General features: G+C 38.3%; 1 protein-coding gene across 5 annotated transcripts in view; it reads left to right on the forward strand.

Annotated features, from left to right (window-relative positions):
- TBC1D4 (TBC1 domain family member 4) overlaps positions 1-20,396 on the forward strand; it is a 238,222-nt gene that overhangs the window by 141,246 nt on the left and 76,580 nt on the right. For 4 of the 5 annotated variants that reach the window (XM_037799767.1, XM_037799763.1, XM_037799766.1 and 1 more), the window contains exons 2-4: positions 4,478-5,065; positions 13,655-13,744; positions 17,363-17,467. In XM_037799767.1, coding sequence (XP_037655695.1) covers positions 4,478-5,065; positions 13,655-13,744; positions 17,363-17,467 — 783 coding nt within the window. Of the gene's footprint in view, positions 1-475; positions 543-4,477; positions 5,066-13,654; positions 13,745-17,362; positions 17,468-20,396 lie in introns of those variants that run through there. The other variant, XM_037799765.1, reaches the window with a different exon arrangement.

Genomic DNA, 20,396 nt, shown 5'->3' on the forward strand with positions numbered 1-20,396 from the left:
AAGAACTGATGCAGTTATTATTATTTGCTATAAATATGTTTTAAGGATCTCATTCTCACGTTCATATTTATATCCTTTTTTAAAGTTTATGGAAATTCATCTGTTTATCAATGAACTCTGGTGGAAAAAAGACACTGTATTATAGATTACTCGTCTATCTTCATAGCCAATAATTCTCAGACATTTGCAGTTAAACAGAATAAGAAAGACAATGGTTATAAAAATTAAGTGTTTCTTTTTTAAAAATCTAAAACCTTTGCTTATTAGTCCTGAACAATCCATGCATTTCCTGATTGCAGAGTCAGGAAATTCTTGACTTTTGAAGCAATAACGGTTACTCATGGGGAGTTTTATAATTGGCTGGATAGTGATAACATGAACTTTAACGAATACAGTAAAATTACTGACAACTTATTTAGAAAGAAGGAGAACTTCTTGCTAAGTGCAACAAAGGGCTACATCTGAGAACTATATCAATTATTTGGCATATTTGATGTTCCTGAAAAACAACTCTGATTTTGAACTGGCTTCCTGACCAAAAGGTATCTTTTCTTAGTACATTTTACTATTCAGATTTTTCTCTGATGTTTTTCTGGCCTTTAAATATCAGTGTGTGGTAGTTTGGTAGTTGTGGAACTCAGGTTTTGTTTTTTTGGTTTTTTTTTTTTGCTTGTTTTTGAAGTTAGATGAAATGTAACTTTTAGAATACCATTGGATTTCTTGGAATGTGATGCCTAATTGTAATTAATGAGAAACAACAGTGTGACATCAAAAAAAATAGTGACAATTTTTTTCGCTAGATTGACAACTGCTTTAATGTCTGAATCTTAATACTTGAATCTAAATTCTTTCTGCAAGATGTAACAACAAAATACTAGCTAAAGGCTGCACTGTGCTTTTTCCAAATAACATGAAGCATTTGCAGAAAGCTCCACCATTCCTTTGTTTGTTGGATTTATTGTGAGTTAGCAGAAATAATTTCAATGACTTACAGTATTTCTGGTTTAATAGTATACATGATTTTCCATTTCCTGTAAATGTATGTCATCTTGCTCCTATATTAACATCAATATAAACTCACAAATATTTGGAACCATACTGAGACCTTATCGACCATCTATCTAGTTCCTCCTTCATTTTGTTGGTGAGGAAAGCCTAGCTGCCGAGGTAAAACGAGACTTCTCAAAGGAACTGAGCAAATTACTGGCTAAACTGGGAATGAATTATAAACCTCTCCCTCCCTAGTTTGACGGAGTCTTTTTCTTAGTTGTTTTGGGTTAAAGATTATGTGTTGCCACAGAATAAACACCTCACCTTGAATTGGCTGTATATCCTCCTCAGGCTCCATGGCTTGTGGCAGTTCTGAATACTGATAAAATTAGCATTCCTTGCCATCTCAGTCCTGGAGGACTTCACTAGTGTCTAGGCAGTTGTCCACTGCGATTTCTATGCCTCTCTTTGCTGATGGCATTTGAGCAATTACTTCTGAGCACAGACCACTTTCCACAGGGAAGAGCCCGAGTGAGACACAAAATCACAACTCAGCATTTCACTTTCTAAAGCTTACAGTGTAATGGTAAAGGAAAAAGAGATGTTGAAAAGATACAGTACATGCAAGGAAGATTTAAATAGATTTTAAAATATTTATAAATGTACATATAATATATGTCAGTTAACACTGTGCCATAGGAGAATGCTAATATCCCAAATTACTGTGTGTATGTGTAAGTACTGGATAGTGATTTTATTTTTCTTGCACTGCTTCCAAATGAGACTTTAAATAAATGCCTCAATAAAAGGTTTTCATGGTTCCCTGATAACTTATTTCCCCACTATGGATATTTTACTGTCCTTGCTTTAACAATGTGTCCCTTCTGGTATGGGCTCTGAGTATATAGCAGGGGCTGTGCAATGCTAAATTTTATATTGGGTCGTCTACATAATGATAAGCAAAAACAGAGCTGAATGTTGTGAGTTTCGTAGTTTAATGACTCTCTGCAGACAAGGTCATTGAAAGTTGTGGTTAGTCAACCTCAGAGAAGGTATTAGAGTCAGCTAAAATCTGTATCTAAGTTTTAAGATGCAAAACTATACGTTTATAGTTAATAACTCAAATTATTGAAATTCCAAAATATTGTAATTATTGGAAGTTTTAATTACCTACCCAGATTAGAATTCAAGATGATACGTTTTCCTTATATAAATTGGGCCATTCCCTGAATTACATTAGGTGTTGAACCTTTACCTGTGGTCGCCAGGAAAAGTCTGGTGAGATTATAGAAATTCATACACTAATCAATTCTTCACTTAAGAGCTCTCAATATAATGATAAAGAAAAAACGATAAACATGTAATTTAGAGTACTTGACACAACTAATGTTGAATTGATTTTATTTTTAGTCTCAATTGTAGAATATAACTTGGATGCGGCACCAAAATTATTTAAATATTTGTAACAAGGGAAAAAAATCCTACAATAGTATTTCTTATTCTGCACAATATTGAAACACATTTGGAAATTCAGAAGCACTTGGGTTGCAAAATCAGATGGAAAAGTATTTAATGAAATACAGTTAGTGAGGAAGAAGGGATCATTCCATCTTAGACTTTGTCCAACCCACTGGAGTAATTTTATTTTTTGAGGCTTGAATGCGGGCTTTCTCACTCTGTATAGCTTTGGCTCTTGTCGGGTGGGGTAGATCACATAGAGAGCTGAGGTTGCTGGTCAGGTGGTAGGACAAAACACCTGACTTCTTCCCTGAGACGTGTTCATGGTAGGTCATCTAAAACTATAGCATTTGGACTTTATTCTTTCATTGGAAATACTCAGATGGGCACGCTGAAAGCTTTGTAATTTAAACTGACTGTGTATCCCAAATATTTATGTGAAAGAGAAGAAATTCTGATTTCAGAATCAGTGTATGAAGATTTGAAGATACACAACATATAGCTGAATGTGAAGCAATTCTTAATATTAGATAATCTTCTCTTTTTTCCAAAGATAAAAATCACCAAAAAAGTGTTTTTTGGTCAACACATATATTGAGAATGTACTTCAATTATTCTAGGTCCTGGGAATACAAAAATGAAAAACTGGGGGGGGGGGGGGACAGAAATCACCACCCTCCTTAAGTTTACATTTTAGCTTACATAATAAACAAATTATACAAAATGTTAAAGGTGGTAAGTGCTGTGGAGAAAAATAAAGCAGGGAAAAATCCAGGGAATGTGGAGGTGGAGGGGGTGCTGCCTCGGAGGTGACATCCAAGCCTGGATTTAAGTGAGGTGAGGCAGTGAGCAATGCAGATCTGTAGTAAAGGAGCATGGAGTTCAGAGTCCTTGAGGGAGCAGGGTGCCTGGCACGTTCAAGGAAAAGCAAGGAAGGGCGAGCATAGTAGTAAGGTCAGAGAAACTGAGGTAAGGATGAAAAGACTAAAATCCAGGTCTACTGTTGAAGGGTCATCTGGAGAATGAGTAGCTGTAGCGCAAATAGTCTACATAAACATCACGTGGAGATGCTGAGGGCCTTGTCTTTTACTCTTAATGAAATGAGGGGCTATTGGAGGGTGTGCAGGTGGATAACATGACTTTAAAAAGGATCTTTTAAAAAGGCTGAGTTCGGCTGTTGAGCGTAGGTTGAAGGGGGCAAGGGAAGCCATTTGAAAGGCTGTTGCAGGATTCCAGGGAAGAAATGACGAGTACCATTCCATTGTATGGATGTACCACATTTTGTTTATCTGTTCATTTGTTGAGGGGCATTTGGATTGTTTCCAGTTTGAGGCTATTGTGACTAAAGCTGCTATGAGCATTTGTGTACAAGCTTTTGTGTGGACATAACGTTTTCAGGTCTTTTAGATAAATACCCAGGAGTGGAATGGCTCAGTCATGAGTTAGGTCTAATATTTAACTTTCTAAGAAACTGCCAGTATGTTTTCTAAAGTGGTTGTGCCGTTTTACGTTTCTGCCTACAGTGTATGAGAGTTCTCTGCATTGCTGGCATGAGGTTTTTTGATCTTAGCCATTTTAATAGGTGGGTAGTGGGATCCCGTTGGGGTTTTAATTTGTATGTTCTTGACGGTTAATGCTGATGAGGAGTGTCTGGGTTTAATCTCTTCATTCAGAAATATATTTTATCCTCATTGTTAGAACAATTACTCCTCTCAACCGAAAGTAAACTTTAAAAGTAAAAGGATGTATTATGATTTATTAAAGATTGGCAGTGGCTTTGGGGAAATTAACAAATTTATAATAGGAAAGGGTACTACTGCTATCACTGAATTTCAATTTTACCTTTAATAAATCATTTAGGTTGGATAGTGTAATTTAAGTTTTATGCTTTCTCTTGCTTAGGGTTTATTAGTTTTAGATTTTTATCATTTAGGATGAGAATTCATTCTGTGTGATAATAACAGGTCTAGGTAAACACAAATGATTTCTAAACATTCAGATAAATGAGGATTTAAAATTTTTTTTCCAGGTTCCTGATGTTATCGGCAGCATAAGGCAGTTATCTAAAGCTGCTATGAAAGAGGATGCCAAACCCAACAAAGACAATGAGGACGCCTTTTACAACTCTCAGAAGTTTGAAGTCTTATATTGTGGAAAGGTAACAGTGACCCACAAGAAGGCCCCGTCGAGCCTCATCGATGACTGCATTGAGAAGTTCAGCCTGCACGAACAGCAGCGCCTGAAGATCCAGGGTGAGCAGTGCAGCGGGGGTCCTGGTGATGACCCGATGAGCTTGGAGGCTGGAGGGCCCCTTTCACCCGGAGACAGCCTGTTCGAGGAAGTGGGTGGCATCATCAATACCCACTCGGGCCTACCAGCTGTGGCCAGCCAGCCGGGGCTGTCCAGCTCTCGAGGTTGCTTCCCCGAGCGGATTTTGGAAGATTATGGCTTTGATGAACAGCAGGAGTTTCGGTCTCGGTGCAGCAGTGTCACTGGAGTCATGCAAAGGAGAGTTCACGAGAGCAGCCAGAAAACACAGCCACGAAGGAGACATGCAAGTGCACCCAGTCACGTACAGCCCTCGGACTCAGAGAAGAACAGAACAATGCTCTTTCAGGTACTTTCCCTGACGGGGTGCTATCGGGGTATTTCATCATAAATTCCTAGACAGGGGCAGCTGGCTGTCCTGCCCCTCCCAGTTCCTCATTTTGTCCCCTCCCCCCCCCCCCGTGGCCATTTAGATAAGTAATAATCCAACTTTTCTGTCTCTCACTCTCAGAGGCAGATTAAGTCAGGTGGAGAAAGAGAGCAAAGGAAAGTAGAGAAGGGGTTTGAGACAGACATCGAATGAATTGTAAGAAATAAGGGACCAGGAAAGGGAGAGGAGAAAGAAGCAATTAAAGGAGCATCGTAGAATCATGGTAGAAAGAGTAAGAACAGACGATGATTCTTAGTATCACTAGCATTTTGCTTTATATTGATTCTTTTTTTTAATATTCATTTTATTGAGATATATTCACATACCACGCAGTCATACAAAACAAATCGTGCATTCGATTGATCACAGTACCATTACAGAGTTGTTCATTCATCACCAAAATCAATCCCTGACACCTTCATTAGCACACGCACAAAAATAACAAGAATAATAATTAGAGTGAAAAAGAGCAATTGAAGTAAAAAAGAACACTGGGTACCTTTGTCTGTTTGTTTCCTTCTCCTATTTTTCTACTCATCCATCCATAAACTAGACAAAGGAGAGTGTGGTCCTCATGGCTTTCCCAATCCCATTGTCACCCCTCATAAGCTACATTTTTATACAATTGTCTTCAAGATTCATGGGTTCTGGGTTGTAGTTTGATAGTTTCAGGTATCTACCACCAGCTACCCCAATTCATTAGAACCTGAAAAGGGTTGTCTATATTGTGTGTAAGAGTGCCCACCAGAGTGACCTCTCAGCTCCTTTTGGAATCTCTCTGCCACTGAAGTTTATTTCATTTCCGTTCACATCCCCCTTTTGCTCAAGAAGATGTTCTGCATCCCATGATACCGGGTTTACATTCCTCCCCAGGAGTCATATTCCACGTTGCCAGGGAGATTCACTCCCCTGGGTGTCTAATCCCATGTAGGGGGGAGGGCAGTGATTTCACCTTTCAAGTTGGCTTAGCTAGAGAAAGAGGGCCACATCTGAGCAACAAAGAGGCATTTGGGAGGAGGCTCTTAGGCACAATTATAGGGAGGCCTAGTCTCTCCTTTGCAGCAACAGTCTTCCCAAGGGCAAGTCCTTTGGTAGAGGCTCAACCCATCAAACCACCAGTCCCCTATGTCTGTGAGCACATTAACAACCATTGAGGTGGGGAAGCCCAATACCCCTGCATTCTCCACCAGCTCCTCAAGGAGGCTCTGCATATTTTTTTCCTTTTTTTTTTTTTTTTTTTTTTAAGCTTTTGCTTTCTAAATCAACTGTATGAAAACTAAAAAAATTAAAAAAAAATTAAAAAAAAACACACAATAAAAGAATATTTCAAAGAGACCATAACAAGGGAATAGGAAAAAGACAACTATCCTAAGATAACTACTTTACTTCCAAGATGTTCCTACTCTACCCCAAGAAAGTAACCTAATATAGCAACATTTCTGTGAACTTGTTCCTACTATATACCCATCAGAAATTAACAGACCATAGTCATTCCTCGGCATCCCTAGAACATTAAATAGCTTAACTGTTCTTCTTGGATTATTGTTCCCCCTTCCTTAATTGCTCTCTATCACTAGTTCCCCTACATTCTACATTATAAACCATTTGTTTTACATTTTTCAAAGTTCACATTAGTGGTAGCATATAATATTTCTCTTTTTGTGCCTGGCTTATTTCGCTCAGCATTATGTCTTCAAGGTTCATCCATGTTGTCATATGTTTCACGACATCGTTCCTTCTTACTGCCGTGTAGTATTCCATCGTGTGTATGTACCACATTTTATTTATCCATTCATCTGTTGAAGGACATTTGGGTTGTTTCCATCCCTTGGCAATTGTGAATAAGGCTGCTATGAACATTGGCGTGCAGATATCTGTTCGTGTCACTGCTTTCCGATCTTCCGGGTATATACCGAGAATGCAATCGCTGGATCGAATGGTAACTCTATATCTAGTTTTCTAAGGAACTGCCAGACTGACTTCCAGAGTGGCTGAACCATTATACAGACCCACCAACAATGAATAAGAGTTCCAATTTCTCCACATCCCCTCTAGCATTTGTAGTTTCCTCTTTGTTTAATGGCAGCCATTCTAACTGGTGTGAGATGGTATCTCATTGTGGTCTTAATTTGCATCTCTCTAATAGCTGGTGAAGCTGAACATTTTTTCATGCCATTTGTATTTCCTCTTCAGAGAACTGTCTTTTCATATCTTTTGCCCATTTTATAATTGGGCTGTCTGAACTATCACCATTGAGTTGTAGGATTTCTTTATATATGCAAGATATCAGTCTTTTGTCAGATACATGGTTTCCAAAAATTTTTTTCCCAGTGAGTTGGCTGCCTCTTTACCTTTTTGAGAAATTCCTTTGAGGTACAGAAACTTCTAAGCTTCAGGAGTCCCCATTTATCTATTTTTTCTTTTGTTGCTTGTGCTTTGGGTATAAAGTCTAGAAAGTATCCTCCTAATACAAGGTCTTGAAGATGTTTTCCTACATTATCTTCTAGGAGTTTTATGGTACTTTCTTTTATATTGAGATCTTTGGTCCATTTTGACTTAATTTTTGTGTAGGGTGTGAGGTAGGGGTCCTCTTTTATTCTTTTGGACATGGATACCCAACTCTCCGAGCCCCATTTGTTGAAAAGACCATTATGACCCAGTTCAGTGACTTTGGGGGCCTTATCAAAGATCAGTTGGCCATAGATCTGGGGGTCTATCTCCAAATTCTCAGTTTGATTCCATTGATCTATATGTCTGTCTTTGTGCCAGTACCATGCTGTTTTGACAACTGTGGCTTTATAATAAGCTTCAAAGTCAGGGAGTGTAAGCCCTCCCACTTCATTTTTCTTTTTTAGAGTGTCTTTAACAATTTGAGGCATCTTCCCTTTCCAAATAAATTTGATAACTTGCTTTCCAAGTCTGCAAAGTAGGTTGTTGGAATTTTGATTGGGATTGCATTGAATCTGTAGATGAGTTTGGGTACAATTGACATCTTAATGACATTTAGCCTTCCTATCCATGAACATGGAATATTTTTCCATCTTTTAAGGTCCCCTTCTATTTCTTTTAGTAGAGTTATGTAGTTTTCTTTGTATAGGTCTTTTATATCTTTAGTTAAGTTTATTCCTAGGTACTTGATTTTTTTAGTTGCTATTGAAAATGGTATCTTTTTCTTGCGTGTCTCTTCAGTTTGTTCATTTCTAGCATATAGAAACATTACTGACTTATGTGCATTAATCTTGTATCCCGCTACTTTGCTAAATTTGTTTATTAGCTCTAGTAGCTGTGTCGTCGATTTCTCAGGGTTTTCCAGATATAAGATCATATCATCTGCAAAGAATGACAGTTTTACTTCTTCCTTTCCAATTTGGATGCCTTTTATTTCTTTGTCTTGCCAGATTGCCCTGGCTAGCACTTCCAGCACAATGTTGAATAACAGTGGTGACAGCGGGCATCCTTGTCTTGTTCTTGATCTTAGAGGGAAGGCTTTTAGTCTCTCACCATTGAGTACTATGCTGGCTGTGGGTTTTTCATATATGCTCTTTATCATATTGAGGAAGTTTCCTTCAATTCCTACCTTTTGAAGTGTTTTTATCAAAAAGGGATGTTGGATTTTGTTGAATGCATTTTCAGCATCTATTGAGATGATTATTTGATTTTTCCCTTTCAAATTTTTAATGTGTTGTAATACATTGATTGATTTTCTTATGTTGAACCATCCTTGCATGCCTGGAATAAACCCCACTTGATCATGGTGTATGATTTTTTTAATGTGTCTTTGGATTCAATTTGCAAGTATTTTGTTGAGGATTTTTGCATCTATATTCATTAGGGAGATTGGCCTGTAGTTTTCCTTTTTTGTAGCATCTTTGCCTGGTTTTGGTATTAGATTGATGTTAGCTTCATAAAATTAGTTAGGTAGTGTTCCATTTTCTTCGATGTTTTGAAAGAGATTAAGTAAGATTGTGTCAGTTCTTTTTGGAAAGTTTGGTAGAATTCCCCTTTGAAGCCATCTGGCCCTGGCATTTATTTGTGGGAAGCTTTTTGATGACTGATTGGATCTCTTCGCTTGTGATTGGTTGGTTGAGGTCTTCTGTTTCTTCTCTGGTCAGTCTAGGTTGTTCATATGTTTCCAGGAAATTGTCCATTTCCTCTACATTATCCAGTTTGTTGGCATACACTTGTTCATAGTATCCTCTTATAATTTTTTAAAGTTCTTCGGGATCTGCAGTAATGTCACCTTTCTCATTCATTATTTTGTTTATATGGGTCTTCTCTCTTTTTGATTTTGTCAGTCTAGCTAGGGGCTTGTCAATCTTGTTGATCTTCTCAAAGAACCAACTTTTGGTGTTATTTATCCTCTCTTGTTTTTTTGTTCTCTATGTCATTTATTTCTGCTTTAATCCTTGTTATTTCTTTTCTTCTACTTGGTTTAGGATTGGTTTGCTGTTCATTTTCTAGCTTCTTCAGTTGATCCATTAGTTCTTTGATTTTGGCTCTTTCTTCCTTTTTAATATATGTGTTTAGTGCTATAAATTTCCCCCTCAGTACTGTTTTGCTGCATCCCATAGGTTTTGGTATGTTGTGTTCTCATTTTCATTCATCTCCATATATTTAGCAATTTCTCTTGCTATTTCTTCTTTAACCCACTGATTGTTTAGGAGTGTGTTGTTTAACCTCCAGGTATTTGTAAATTTTCTAAGTCTCTGATGGTTATTGACTTGTAATTGTATTCCATTGTGGTCAGAGAATGTGCTTTGAATAATTTCAATCTTTTTAAATTTATTGAGCCTTGTTTTATGTCCCAACATATTATCTATTCTGGAGAAAGTTCCGTGAGCACTAGAGAAGAATGTGTATCCTGGTGATTTGGGATGTAATGTTCTATATATGTCTGTTAAATCCAATTCATTTATCAGATTGTTTAGGTTTTCAATTTCCTTATTGGTCTTCTGTCTGGTTGATCTATCTATTGGAGAGAGTGATGTGTTGAAGTTTCCCACAATTATTGTGGAAACATCCATTGCTTCCTTTAGTTTTACCAGTGTTTCTCTCATGTATTTTGTGGCACCTTGATTGGGTGCATAAAGATTTATCATTGTTATTTCTTCTTGTTGAATTGCCCCTTTTATTAGTATGTAGTGGCTTTCTTTGTCTCTCAAAACGTCCCTGCATTTAAAGTCTATTTAATCTGAGATTAATATTGCTACACCTGCTTTCTTTTGGCTGTAGCTGGCATGAAATATTTTTTTCCATCCTTTCACTTTCAATTTCTTTGTGTCCCTGTGTCTAAGATGAGTCTCTTGTATGCAACATATTAATGGTTCATTTTTTTTGATCCATTCTGCGAATCTATATCTGTTAATTGAGGAGTTTAATCCATTTACATTCAACGTTATAACCGTGAAGGCATTTCTTGAATCAGCCATCTTATCCTTTGGTTTATGTTTGTCATATATATTTTTCCCTCTCTCTATTAATATTCTTTAATGTACCCATACCAAATCTCTTTAGTACTGAACCTTTCTCCATGTCTCTCTCTCCTTTCTTTGTTTCTCTGTTGGTAGGGCTCTCTTTAGTATCTGAAGTAGGGCAGGTCTCTTGTTAGCAAATTCTCTCAACATTTGTTTGTCTGTGAAAAATTTAAGCTCTCCCTCAAATTTGAAGGAGAACTTTGCTGGATAAAGTGTTCTTGGTTGGAAATTTTTCTCACTCAGAATTTGAAATATGTCGTGCCACTGCCTTCTCATCTCCATGGTAGCCGCTGAGTAGTCACTACTTAGTCTTATGTTGTTTCCTTTGTATGTGGTGAATTGCTTTTCTCTTGCTGCTTTCAGAACTTGTTCCTTCTCTTCCGTATTTGACAGCGTGATCAGAATATGTCTCAGAGTGGGTTTATTTGGATTTATTCTATTTGGAGTTCGCTGAGCATTTATGATTTGTGTATTTATGGTGTTTAGAAGATTCGGGAAGGTTTCCCCAACAATTTCTTTGAATACTCTTCCTAGACCTTTACCCTTTTCTTCCCCTTCTGGAACACCAGTGAGTCTTATATTTGGATGTTTTATATTACCTGTCATATCCCTGAGGTCCATTTCGATTTTTTTCCCCATTCTTTCTTTTGTGCTTTCATTTTCCTTTCTGTCATCTTCCAGGTCACTGATTTGTTGTTCAATTTCCTCTAGTGTTGTACTGTGAGTATCCAGAATCTTTTTAATTTGGTCAACAGTTTCTTTAATTTCCATAAGATCATCTATTTTTTTATTTAGTCTTGTAATGTCTTCTTTATGCTCTTCTAGGGTCTTCCTGATGTTCTTTATATCCTGTCCCTTGCTCTTCTTCATGTCCTTTATATCCTGTGCCATGGTCTCGTCGTTCATCTTTAGTTCTTTGATTTGTTGCTCTAGGTACTGTGCATAGTCTGATCTTTGGATTTGGGTGCTTGGACTTGGGTTATCCATATTGTCTGTTTTTTTCATATGCTGTAAAATTTTCTGTTGTTTTTGGCCTCTTGACATTTGCTTAACTTGATAGGGTTCTTTAAGAATTTGTAGAGCAATTGAAATCCGTATCTCTAATTTGTCTGATCTACAGCTTCATGGAGTACACTTTCTCTAACTAACCAGCAGGTGGTGTCCACGAGCCACCTGTTCCCTGCTTTGCCTTTGTGGTGAGTGGGGGAGTGAGTCTTGTGGAGTCCAATTGGTGTACCAAGCTTGCGTGTTTATTTGGTATTGCCCACCCTGTATATGGGGCATGTGTATGGGTGGTCAGGGAGCGGGGGGTGCGGCTCTAACAATCAAATCTCCCTGGTGTTCCTGGAGTTTTAAAGCTGCTGCAATAGTCTAATCTTTCAGTTCAGTCCTGCCACAGTTTGTCTCTGCCACTGACCCACAAGTCCTTGGCATGGCGCCTGAGACTTGAAAGTCGGTCCCTCTTCCAGGCTGTGCACCCCCTGGTCCTCTGTTGAGGGATGACTGTGCTATGTCATAGGTGAATACCGTCCCCCCAGGGCGGTTCTGGGTTGCATGGCTGTGTAGGGAGTCTCCCAGTCTGCTGAGCGGATGCCCCCCTTTTCTTGGGAAGTTGTGGTGTTTAGTGAATTTTCTCAGCCACTGGATTATTGCCTTTTGTTTCAGAGCTCTGTTAGTTTTGCTCTTGTCTTTACCTGCCCAAACTGCAAGTCTTTGAGGCTTTCTGTATTGGGCTTCTTAGAGTAATTGTTTTAGAAAAAGAAAAAAAAAAAAAGATAAAAAAAAAAGGGCCCTCCTTGCAGATCTAATGGGTTATTGAAATGCTAAGAGACAAAGCAATTAGAGCCATTAAGGAAAAGTCCAGGGGGCAGAGAGATCAGTTTTTCTTGGGGATTTGCATATGAGCCTCAGGGCCTGAGCTCTGCCCTTCCCCTTTCTATATTCACCAGAACTCCAAAAAGCCTCTGCTTTTCTTTTTGGGCTTTTCTTGCTGTTTCTTGCTATCCCTGTCTCCTCTCTGCTGGGCTGGCTTCTCTCAGATTCTCTGGTGTACGGTCTCAGTCTATCTGTGATTGGAGTTTGGATCAGTAGAATGAGTTTCCGATAAGAGCTGCCACTGCAGTTCTCCCTTCTGGTTCCCAGCAGTGACGGCCCCTCCTCCCACGGGACTGAGCCTGGCAGGGAGGGGCGTGGGTCCCCTGGCCACAAAAACTTACAGATTTCGCTGATCTCAGCGGTTCGATGTGTTTATGAGTGTTGTATGAAGTATGCCCAAAGTCAAATTGCTCTGCGGTGTCCAGTCCACACAATTCCTGGCTTTCTACCTACTTTCCTGGAGGAGTAACTAAAACATACACCTCACCACTCCTCCATCTTGCCCTGCCCTCCTCTGATTCTTAAATAAATGCAATATTTTTATAACAGCAGCAAGCCAATGTTATAGGGGATTTAAAGATGATAATCTGGGTGTGTATGAGTAGGCATGGAAGAGAAAGACGGGGTTTTCTAGAGAGAAATGAAGAGAAGTCCAGACACTCATAGGTGTATTTTCCCTCTTTCTTGGGTTGTCAGACTTGTCCTTTTTCTTAGCTAGTCATAGTCTTTGCTATTATTTTTTCTGAGTGATTGTTTAGTTTTTAAAATTTCAACTTAGTCCAATTACTTGTATATATTTGGTTGACCTTTTGGGATAAGTATGATTAGAAATTATAAATAAGTAATTTGCAAAAATCAGGAAGTGAGCATATTTTTTGAAAAGACAGTTTTCTAATCTGAAAAAAATTGGTTTCTTCTGTCTTGTAAATTAAGATTAACTTAATTTTCATTAATTTTAGACAGAAGGGAAGCAGCTTTTTGAGGCAGTCGATATTTGGGGTTGAAACCTTTGTCAGTTTGGATGTTGGAGCATCAGTAAATAGATATATCTGATCTGTATATAGCATTTGAATCTATATTATTAGTTACATATTTAAGTATAAAGTCAAATGCTAGACTTTTATAAATTGAAATTAATTGGAATGTTTTTATTTTTAAGGTTGGACGATTTGAGATTAACCTTATCAGTCCAGACACTAAATCAGTTGTCCTTGAAAAGAATTTTAAAGACATCTCTTCTTGTTCTCAGGTATGTATGGAAACTAAATCTTGTTTGTAAATTAACCACAAAATAGCTGGGTTAAAACCTCTGCAGATTAAAATTTGTTTGTTTTTTCTTAAAGAGATTTAGTTTTAAACTCAGAGGGCTCATGTTTTTGTGTCTGTGCCAGTGTTTTTAGATTCGCAGCTGCTAAAACAAATGCCATACAATGGGTTGGCTTAATAACAGGAATTTATTGGTGCAACATTTCAGAGACTAAAAGGCTTGCTTCCTCCCAGGGTTGGTGTCTTCTGGCTGGTGGCAATCTTTGAGGTTTCTTGACTTTTCCATCACATGGCAATGCATATAGCAGAATGTTTTCCTTCCTCTTTCTGGTTGTGTTGACTTTCAGCTTCTGGCTGTTTGTTGTGGCATCTTTTTCAGTGTCCAGTTTCCTTTGCCTATAAGGAATTCAGCCATATTGGCTTAAACCACCCCCCCCCCCCATTCAATTTGAGCACACCTTAACTAATAACATCTTCAAAAGCCCTAGTTTAAATGGGATCACCCCTATGGGACCACTGGTTAAGACCTGAATATACCTTTTGTGGGGGGCATGATTCAATCCCCAATAGCCAGTAACAAGATTCTTGCCCAGGTTCATGGTTTGTCGTCATTTCATCAGCTCTTTCTCTTTGTAGCATCTCTTCATCAGGTTTCTTCCACTGATAGAACTTTTGTGGTGGTGAGTTTTTTAGAAAATACCTTCAGTTAGTGTTACACAGAATCTTGGGCAGTGGAACTTGTGGGAGTAACTGAGACATGTTTGCTCATTATACCACAGTAGGTAGTAAAAGGAGAACTAGTATTTTCAATTTATTATCAATGTAAATGTTAAAAAAAATATTTTGCAGTGCCTGTTTTTTTGATATATTTTTGTTCCTTTATATATTTTTAATTCACAAATGGTATAATCACATGTTTTTTGGTATCATTGCTATGGCTGAATGTGTATAAGATTATAATATTAGGCATAAACTAGTGTCCTAAGGACCATAGTAATAATTTAGAAAATTGATGCGAAAGTTAGTACTACATAAATATATTCTAAATATATAAAGAATTTTTGAAGAACTTGGAATAGAGGAAGATCAGATAGAAGAGATTCTAAATCTGAATGCAGGAAGGTTAAAAAATACAAGGATACTTTTGAGGAGTTTTCTGGAACTTAAAAGAATTGATTTCTTTCCTTGCTAGGACTTAGATGTACCATCAAGGAGCTGGATCTTGCCAAGGCCTCTACCTGTTTTTAATGTTAAAAAAAATGACTGCCTATTATTTTCTCTCTCTCTCTAATTTTGGAGTTAACATTACCATACGTATCATATTCAGATATTCTTCACTTTGAAAATGACTAGAGAGTTTTTGTATGTCTTTTAAATGGTTTGCCTTTGCTAATGCAATTTCACTTATGATATTTTGTTTTGATATTTTTTTCTATTATGTGGAGACATGAAATTGTGTTGTGTAGAAAAAAGGTTCTACTCTAATAACTGTGGAGAGTGACAGCATCTGATTATAGGAGGAATATATTGCCATTTTCTAAAGGAGAGGAAACATCTTCATATTTAAAAGACAGAAATCTGGTAGAAAGAATATTCATTTTAATTTAAAAAAATGTTAATTAAGCTTTCTCGTGAATTACCTGTTTACTGTTGGTCCCTTTAAGATTGTAAGCTCTATGAGAGCAGAGACTGGGTGGTGTCTTATTCTGTGGGGATTCAGAGTAAAATATGTTCAGATAGAGCTTAGCTCATAGGTGTTTGAATGAACTTGAATGAATGAGCAATTTCTATATATCAGGTCCTGTGCCTATACTAGGGAAAGAGTGGGGTTTAAACCAAGTGTAGTTTAAGCCTCCCAGTAAGAAAACTAGCAATGCTCATGGAACCTCCAAGAGAGAGAGAACCAGCCAACCAAATATAAAAATTGAGAGTTCAAACATGATTTTTGTTTTTTGACTTTTTTTTTTTTTTTTTTGAAGGCAAGCTATGTATTCTGATATTCTGGTCCAGAAAAAGAATTAAACAAAAGCATGAGGGAAATTTGTGGGAAGACCTTTGATCAGAATAATTATCCGGTCAATTGTCCCTCACTTCTCACTGTGGGGTTCTGCTCTTACTACTTCTTTCCCACAGGTTTGAACTGACAGGTGGCTGCATCCAGGGACAGGTGTGCTTTTTAACATAAACACGCTTATGAAAGTTTCTTTCTTCAAAAGCTGTAAAACTGTTCTCCTGGCAAGCATTCGGACTAAGGGGGTAGTTTTCTTTACTAAAAACATTGCCACTGCCTGAAGGCTCGCTGAGCTAATGAGGGCCATGAATTTTCCCATTTAGTACTAAGCTAGTGGAAGACATTCTTCTGTCCTAATGAGTTGGACCTGATCAAGATGACTTTCACCTTATGATTTGCAACCTCGCTCATCCTTACTGAATTTTTCTTTCTTTTTACTCAAGTTGACTTCATTTTCTAGATCCATTAGATGGATTGGGCTTATTATAACAAGAATAGTGGTTACCACTTACCAGATATTCCGAGAACTCTTCTAGGTATTTCTTGGGTTTTCAATCTGAAACATTCCTGACATCAGGTGTCATTAATTTTATGATAAGAGATGAAAGCTCTGTGGTAATTATTAGCAGCACAGCACAGTATCTCACAGCTAGTAGATTGGTTAAACCAAGACTTAAGCACAGATCTGTCTGATTCCAAAGCCTGTTTTCTTTTCATTTGGATTAAATGATTTCAATTTTAAATTTTGTCTGTCTGGCTTTTCAAAGCACTGTTCTTGCTATTAAAATAACAAGGTACAGTTCTCAATCATTCCTGTATGTGTCTCAGGGACTTCTTTTATGCTACATGCTTTCTTATAACAAATTGAGCATTTATGTACATATGTTCAGATTATTTTGACAACATGATTTAAATAATAATTTGAGAAAAAATAACAAGGTACCTTTTCCAAATTTGTATATATGTATTCAGTCTGAATGAAGTCACAGATGATTCAGAATTTTTTTATTAAGTGTAACTGAGGTTATTTAGCCTGCATTCAGGAAGTACAGTGGGTTATTTGTGAATTTGGGTTAATTGACACCTGTGATAATTCCTTTACCATATTGGTCTAACAGGTGCAGCTCCTTGAGGGTCTGTAAATAGGCAAATACTCTACTACTTTTTCATGCATACTTTAAGGAATTGCATGCCCTTTAATTAGAGCATTGGTAGCTTTAGTTCTCAGATTTTAATCTTCATATAGACAAGAACAGGACTTATGAGGAATCATCATGCTCCCTGTTCTAAGAAGACCTCTAAATTGGAAACTCCATTACTTCCAAAGATGGAGTATCAGTTTTAGTTAAGATATAGTGGATTATGTCTTCAGTATTTTTCCTTCTGTGGCCGTGAGTCACAGAAACAAAACAATCTGAGTTGGTCTCTCCCTTTATTTTATGTACAGAAAGGTTCCCATACAAATTTGTTAAACATTATGTCCCCTACCCCAGAGCAGTGAAAAGAGATTCATGGAACTGTGAAAGCGATTTCTATATTGTGGATTAGAAGGACATATTCCCATAATTACTTTCTTCTTTCCTCCTCTAGGGTATAAAGCATGTTGATCACTTTGGATTTATCTGTCGGGAATCTCTGGAGCCTGGGCTGAGCCAGTATATTTGCTATGTGTTCCAGTGTGCAAGCGAATCCCTGGTAAGTGGTGTTATTTCCACTGCATTCTCCTGCCAACACTTCTGCCTAACAGAAGACGCATCTCTTATGAACCCAGTCCTTGTAAAACAGCTGTCAGTGGGGAAGAAGAGGGCATCTAAAAATACGCATTTGCCCTTCAAGGCAGCACAAGAGGAGAAAAACAAAAATAAGTTTTAAAGTCTAGTTTACAAAATCTAGTCATGTTGCTATGAGTATTTTTAAAAGGTAGGGAAAGACTAATAATAGGAAAAAAAGCTGTTACTTTTTCCGTTGTTCACATAAGATAGGAAGGCCATTGAATGTTTATTCTCTTAATTCCTATACCATCTCAGAGTAGGTATTGCTCATATCAGCAGAGTAGAAAAGTATTTTTGTTCTTCTCCTTTATCTCATTTACCCAGTCTCAGATTTTTTTATTTTTTTATTCTTTATGGTCTGGTGATAAGCCTTATTTTCTTTCTTTGGAATTTAAAAGTCAATTCCAGCACTTCTATCACCTCTTTTATGGGGCAATTGAGTTTGAGAGGAAATATGTAAAGCAGGCTTGGAAATACATTTAAATGACAAAAAATGTTATTTTTTTTCCTCAAAGTTTTTACTTTTTCTCCCCTAACCATTTTAACACAAACCCTTAGTTCTATACATCACCATTCTTTGAAGATATACAGAAAAATATTTCCTTAGGTGTGTAATCTTCCTACAGGCATTTCTCCTAGGGAAACACACACAATTTAGACATATACAAATAAGCCAGACAGCTTCTCATTTCTTCAGTGCATATTCCAGTTAACTGCTGCCTTTCGTATTCCCAGTGTGGGCAGGGTGAGATCAAGGATAATGAAGCGGGAGTGAATTGGTACAAGTGTATTTTTTGACAGGTGTCCTCTGGTTCGCAACCTTTTTCTCTAGGGAATATACCACTCCACTCACTTTGGAGTTTCTCACCCTATGGAGTTCCATTTTCACTGAGGATAGTTACCTGTGAAATACCCACATATTAATATCTGAATGATCACTGCGTATTCACTTAAGGACTGGAGATAGGCATTTGAGAGTTGTCATTATGTAGCTGATAGTTGAATGCATGGAGGTAGATGAGTACACAGGGGGAAAACAGAGAAAGAAAACCAAAGAGAACCAGACAGAACACTAGAAAATATTAACAATGAAGAGTTAGGTAGAAAAGGATACTCTAGGATAATCTGCCTCTCATGCTCCATTCCACACCCATCCCCAACCCCACTCACTCCTTCTCTCCTCTGTCCCTTCTCCTATGTAAGGCTGATTCTTCTACCATTGTCTTGATCCCTTACTCTCCTACCTTTCTAAACCCTATTCCATATCTCATGTTTTAAAATTTGGCAGTGCCGTCTACCTGGCTCCCCAATTTAGAAACCGTAATCCACTCTCTTTCACTTCCAATGTCCAGCTACTCAACAAATCCTATTGACTCCAGGTTAGAAATGTCTCTCATATCCATCTCTCCTTCCTCATTACCTGCTGTCTGATTCTGGTCATTCATCTTCTTTACTTGCATTATTGTATTAGTGTCCTAACCAGTCTCCCTTCCACTGGTTTAGTATTTCATCTATGCACTTTGCTAGTTTTATTTCTCTGTTTCCTGACCAGAAACCAGTTTTATACCTCATTATTGAAAGGACAAAGTTCAGACTGCTTAGCAGGAGGGTGAGGGCCTTGCACATTGCTTTCCAGGCTCACCTGTTGCTGTCCCCACCTGGCCCTGAATGCCGTGCCCTCTTGTGACTGCATGTGCAGCTGTCTCACAGGCTAATCACGAAGCCAGACCACAAAGGCTGGTGTGAAGATTGGTGTGGCGTTGCTTTTATTTTGGCTTTCTACTGACCCAGCAGATGATTAGTGCCTGGGACACACAAGAGATCAGGAATATACGTGAGTGTCTGCAGCTCTCTGAAGGCCCCTCGTTGCTCACAGGAGTGCAACTGAAATTTGAAGGTCACTGCTGCGTGAAGTGAGAAGTCTGCTGTGTCAGAGGAAGCCCAAAACAGGGCCTTGCTGACTTTTATACTGTCAGGCTGGGGAAGTGGCCGTGTTGGCCTCAAGGGACCACCCTTTCCTGAACAGGGTGGTTGTGCAGTGCTTTAGTTACCCAGGTTCGCTTCCTACTTCTTAGTGCTTTGCTGGTTGTAAAGCAGGACTGGCCTGGCCCTGTTCTAACCTGGAATGCTTGTCCGCCTTCTGTGGGAGATTGCTTTATGTCCCACAACAAAGATGCATTCTTAATCTTAACCGCATGCCTGGAGTGGGGGGCGGACTCATGTGTAAATAGGACCTTTGAAGATGCTATTTTTAGTTAAAGTATGGCCAGTTGAATCAAACGGGTCTTAATCCATATTACTAGAGGCCTTATAAAGAGAAGAAATGAGAAGCCAGATGTCAGAGAAGGCTACACAGTAGCCAGAAGCTGGAACTCAAGGGACACCAGAAGAGCAGACAAAAGGAATGAGAGATGGCAGTGTGACAGGAGGCAGAGGTGCAAGACAAGGAACCTCAGGGACTGCTGCAAGCTAGCGCAAGAATGCTACAGACTTCGGGGAGGAAGCATGGTCTTGCCAAAGCCCTGATTTTAGACTTTTAGCCTCTGAAACTGTGAGACAACAAATGCTTGTTGTTCAAGTCACCCCATAGTGTGGTATTTGTCAGAGCAGCTGGGCAAACCAAGACATCTTTTTTTCTTCTGTGTATCTTTCAGGACCCAGCCTAAATATAATATCCTGCTGAAGCCTTTCCTGACTCCTCTAGTTCAGGACTAACTTCCTACACCTTGTCCATAGGTCTCTAACAGGCCTGCCATTCCTCACACTAATTTGTGTATATACAAACCAACTATTCCACTAGATTGGGAATTTCACAAGGTTAGGACCATCCCTTGTTCATGTTGTATCTGCTC

Source organism: Choloepus didactylus, chromosome 12 (genome assembly GCF_015220235.1).
Source record: "Choloepus didactylus isolate mChoDid1 chromosome 12, mChoDid1.pri, whole genome shotgun sequence".
In the NCBI taxonomy this organism is placed as follows: domain Eukaryota; kingdom Metazoa; phylum Chordata; class Mammalia; order Pilosa; family Megalonychidae; genus Choloepus; species Choloepus didactylus.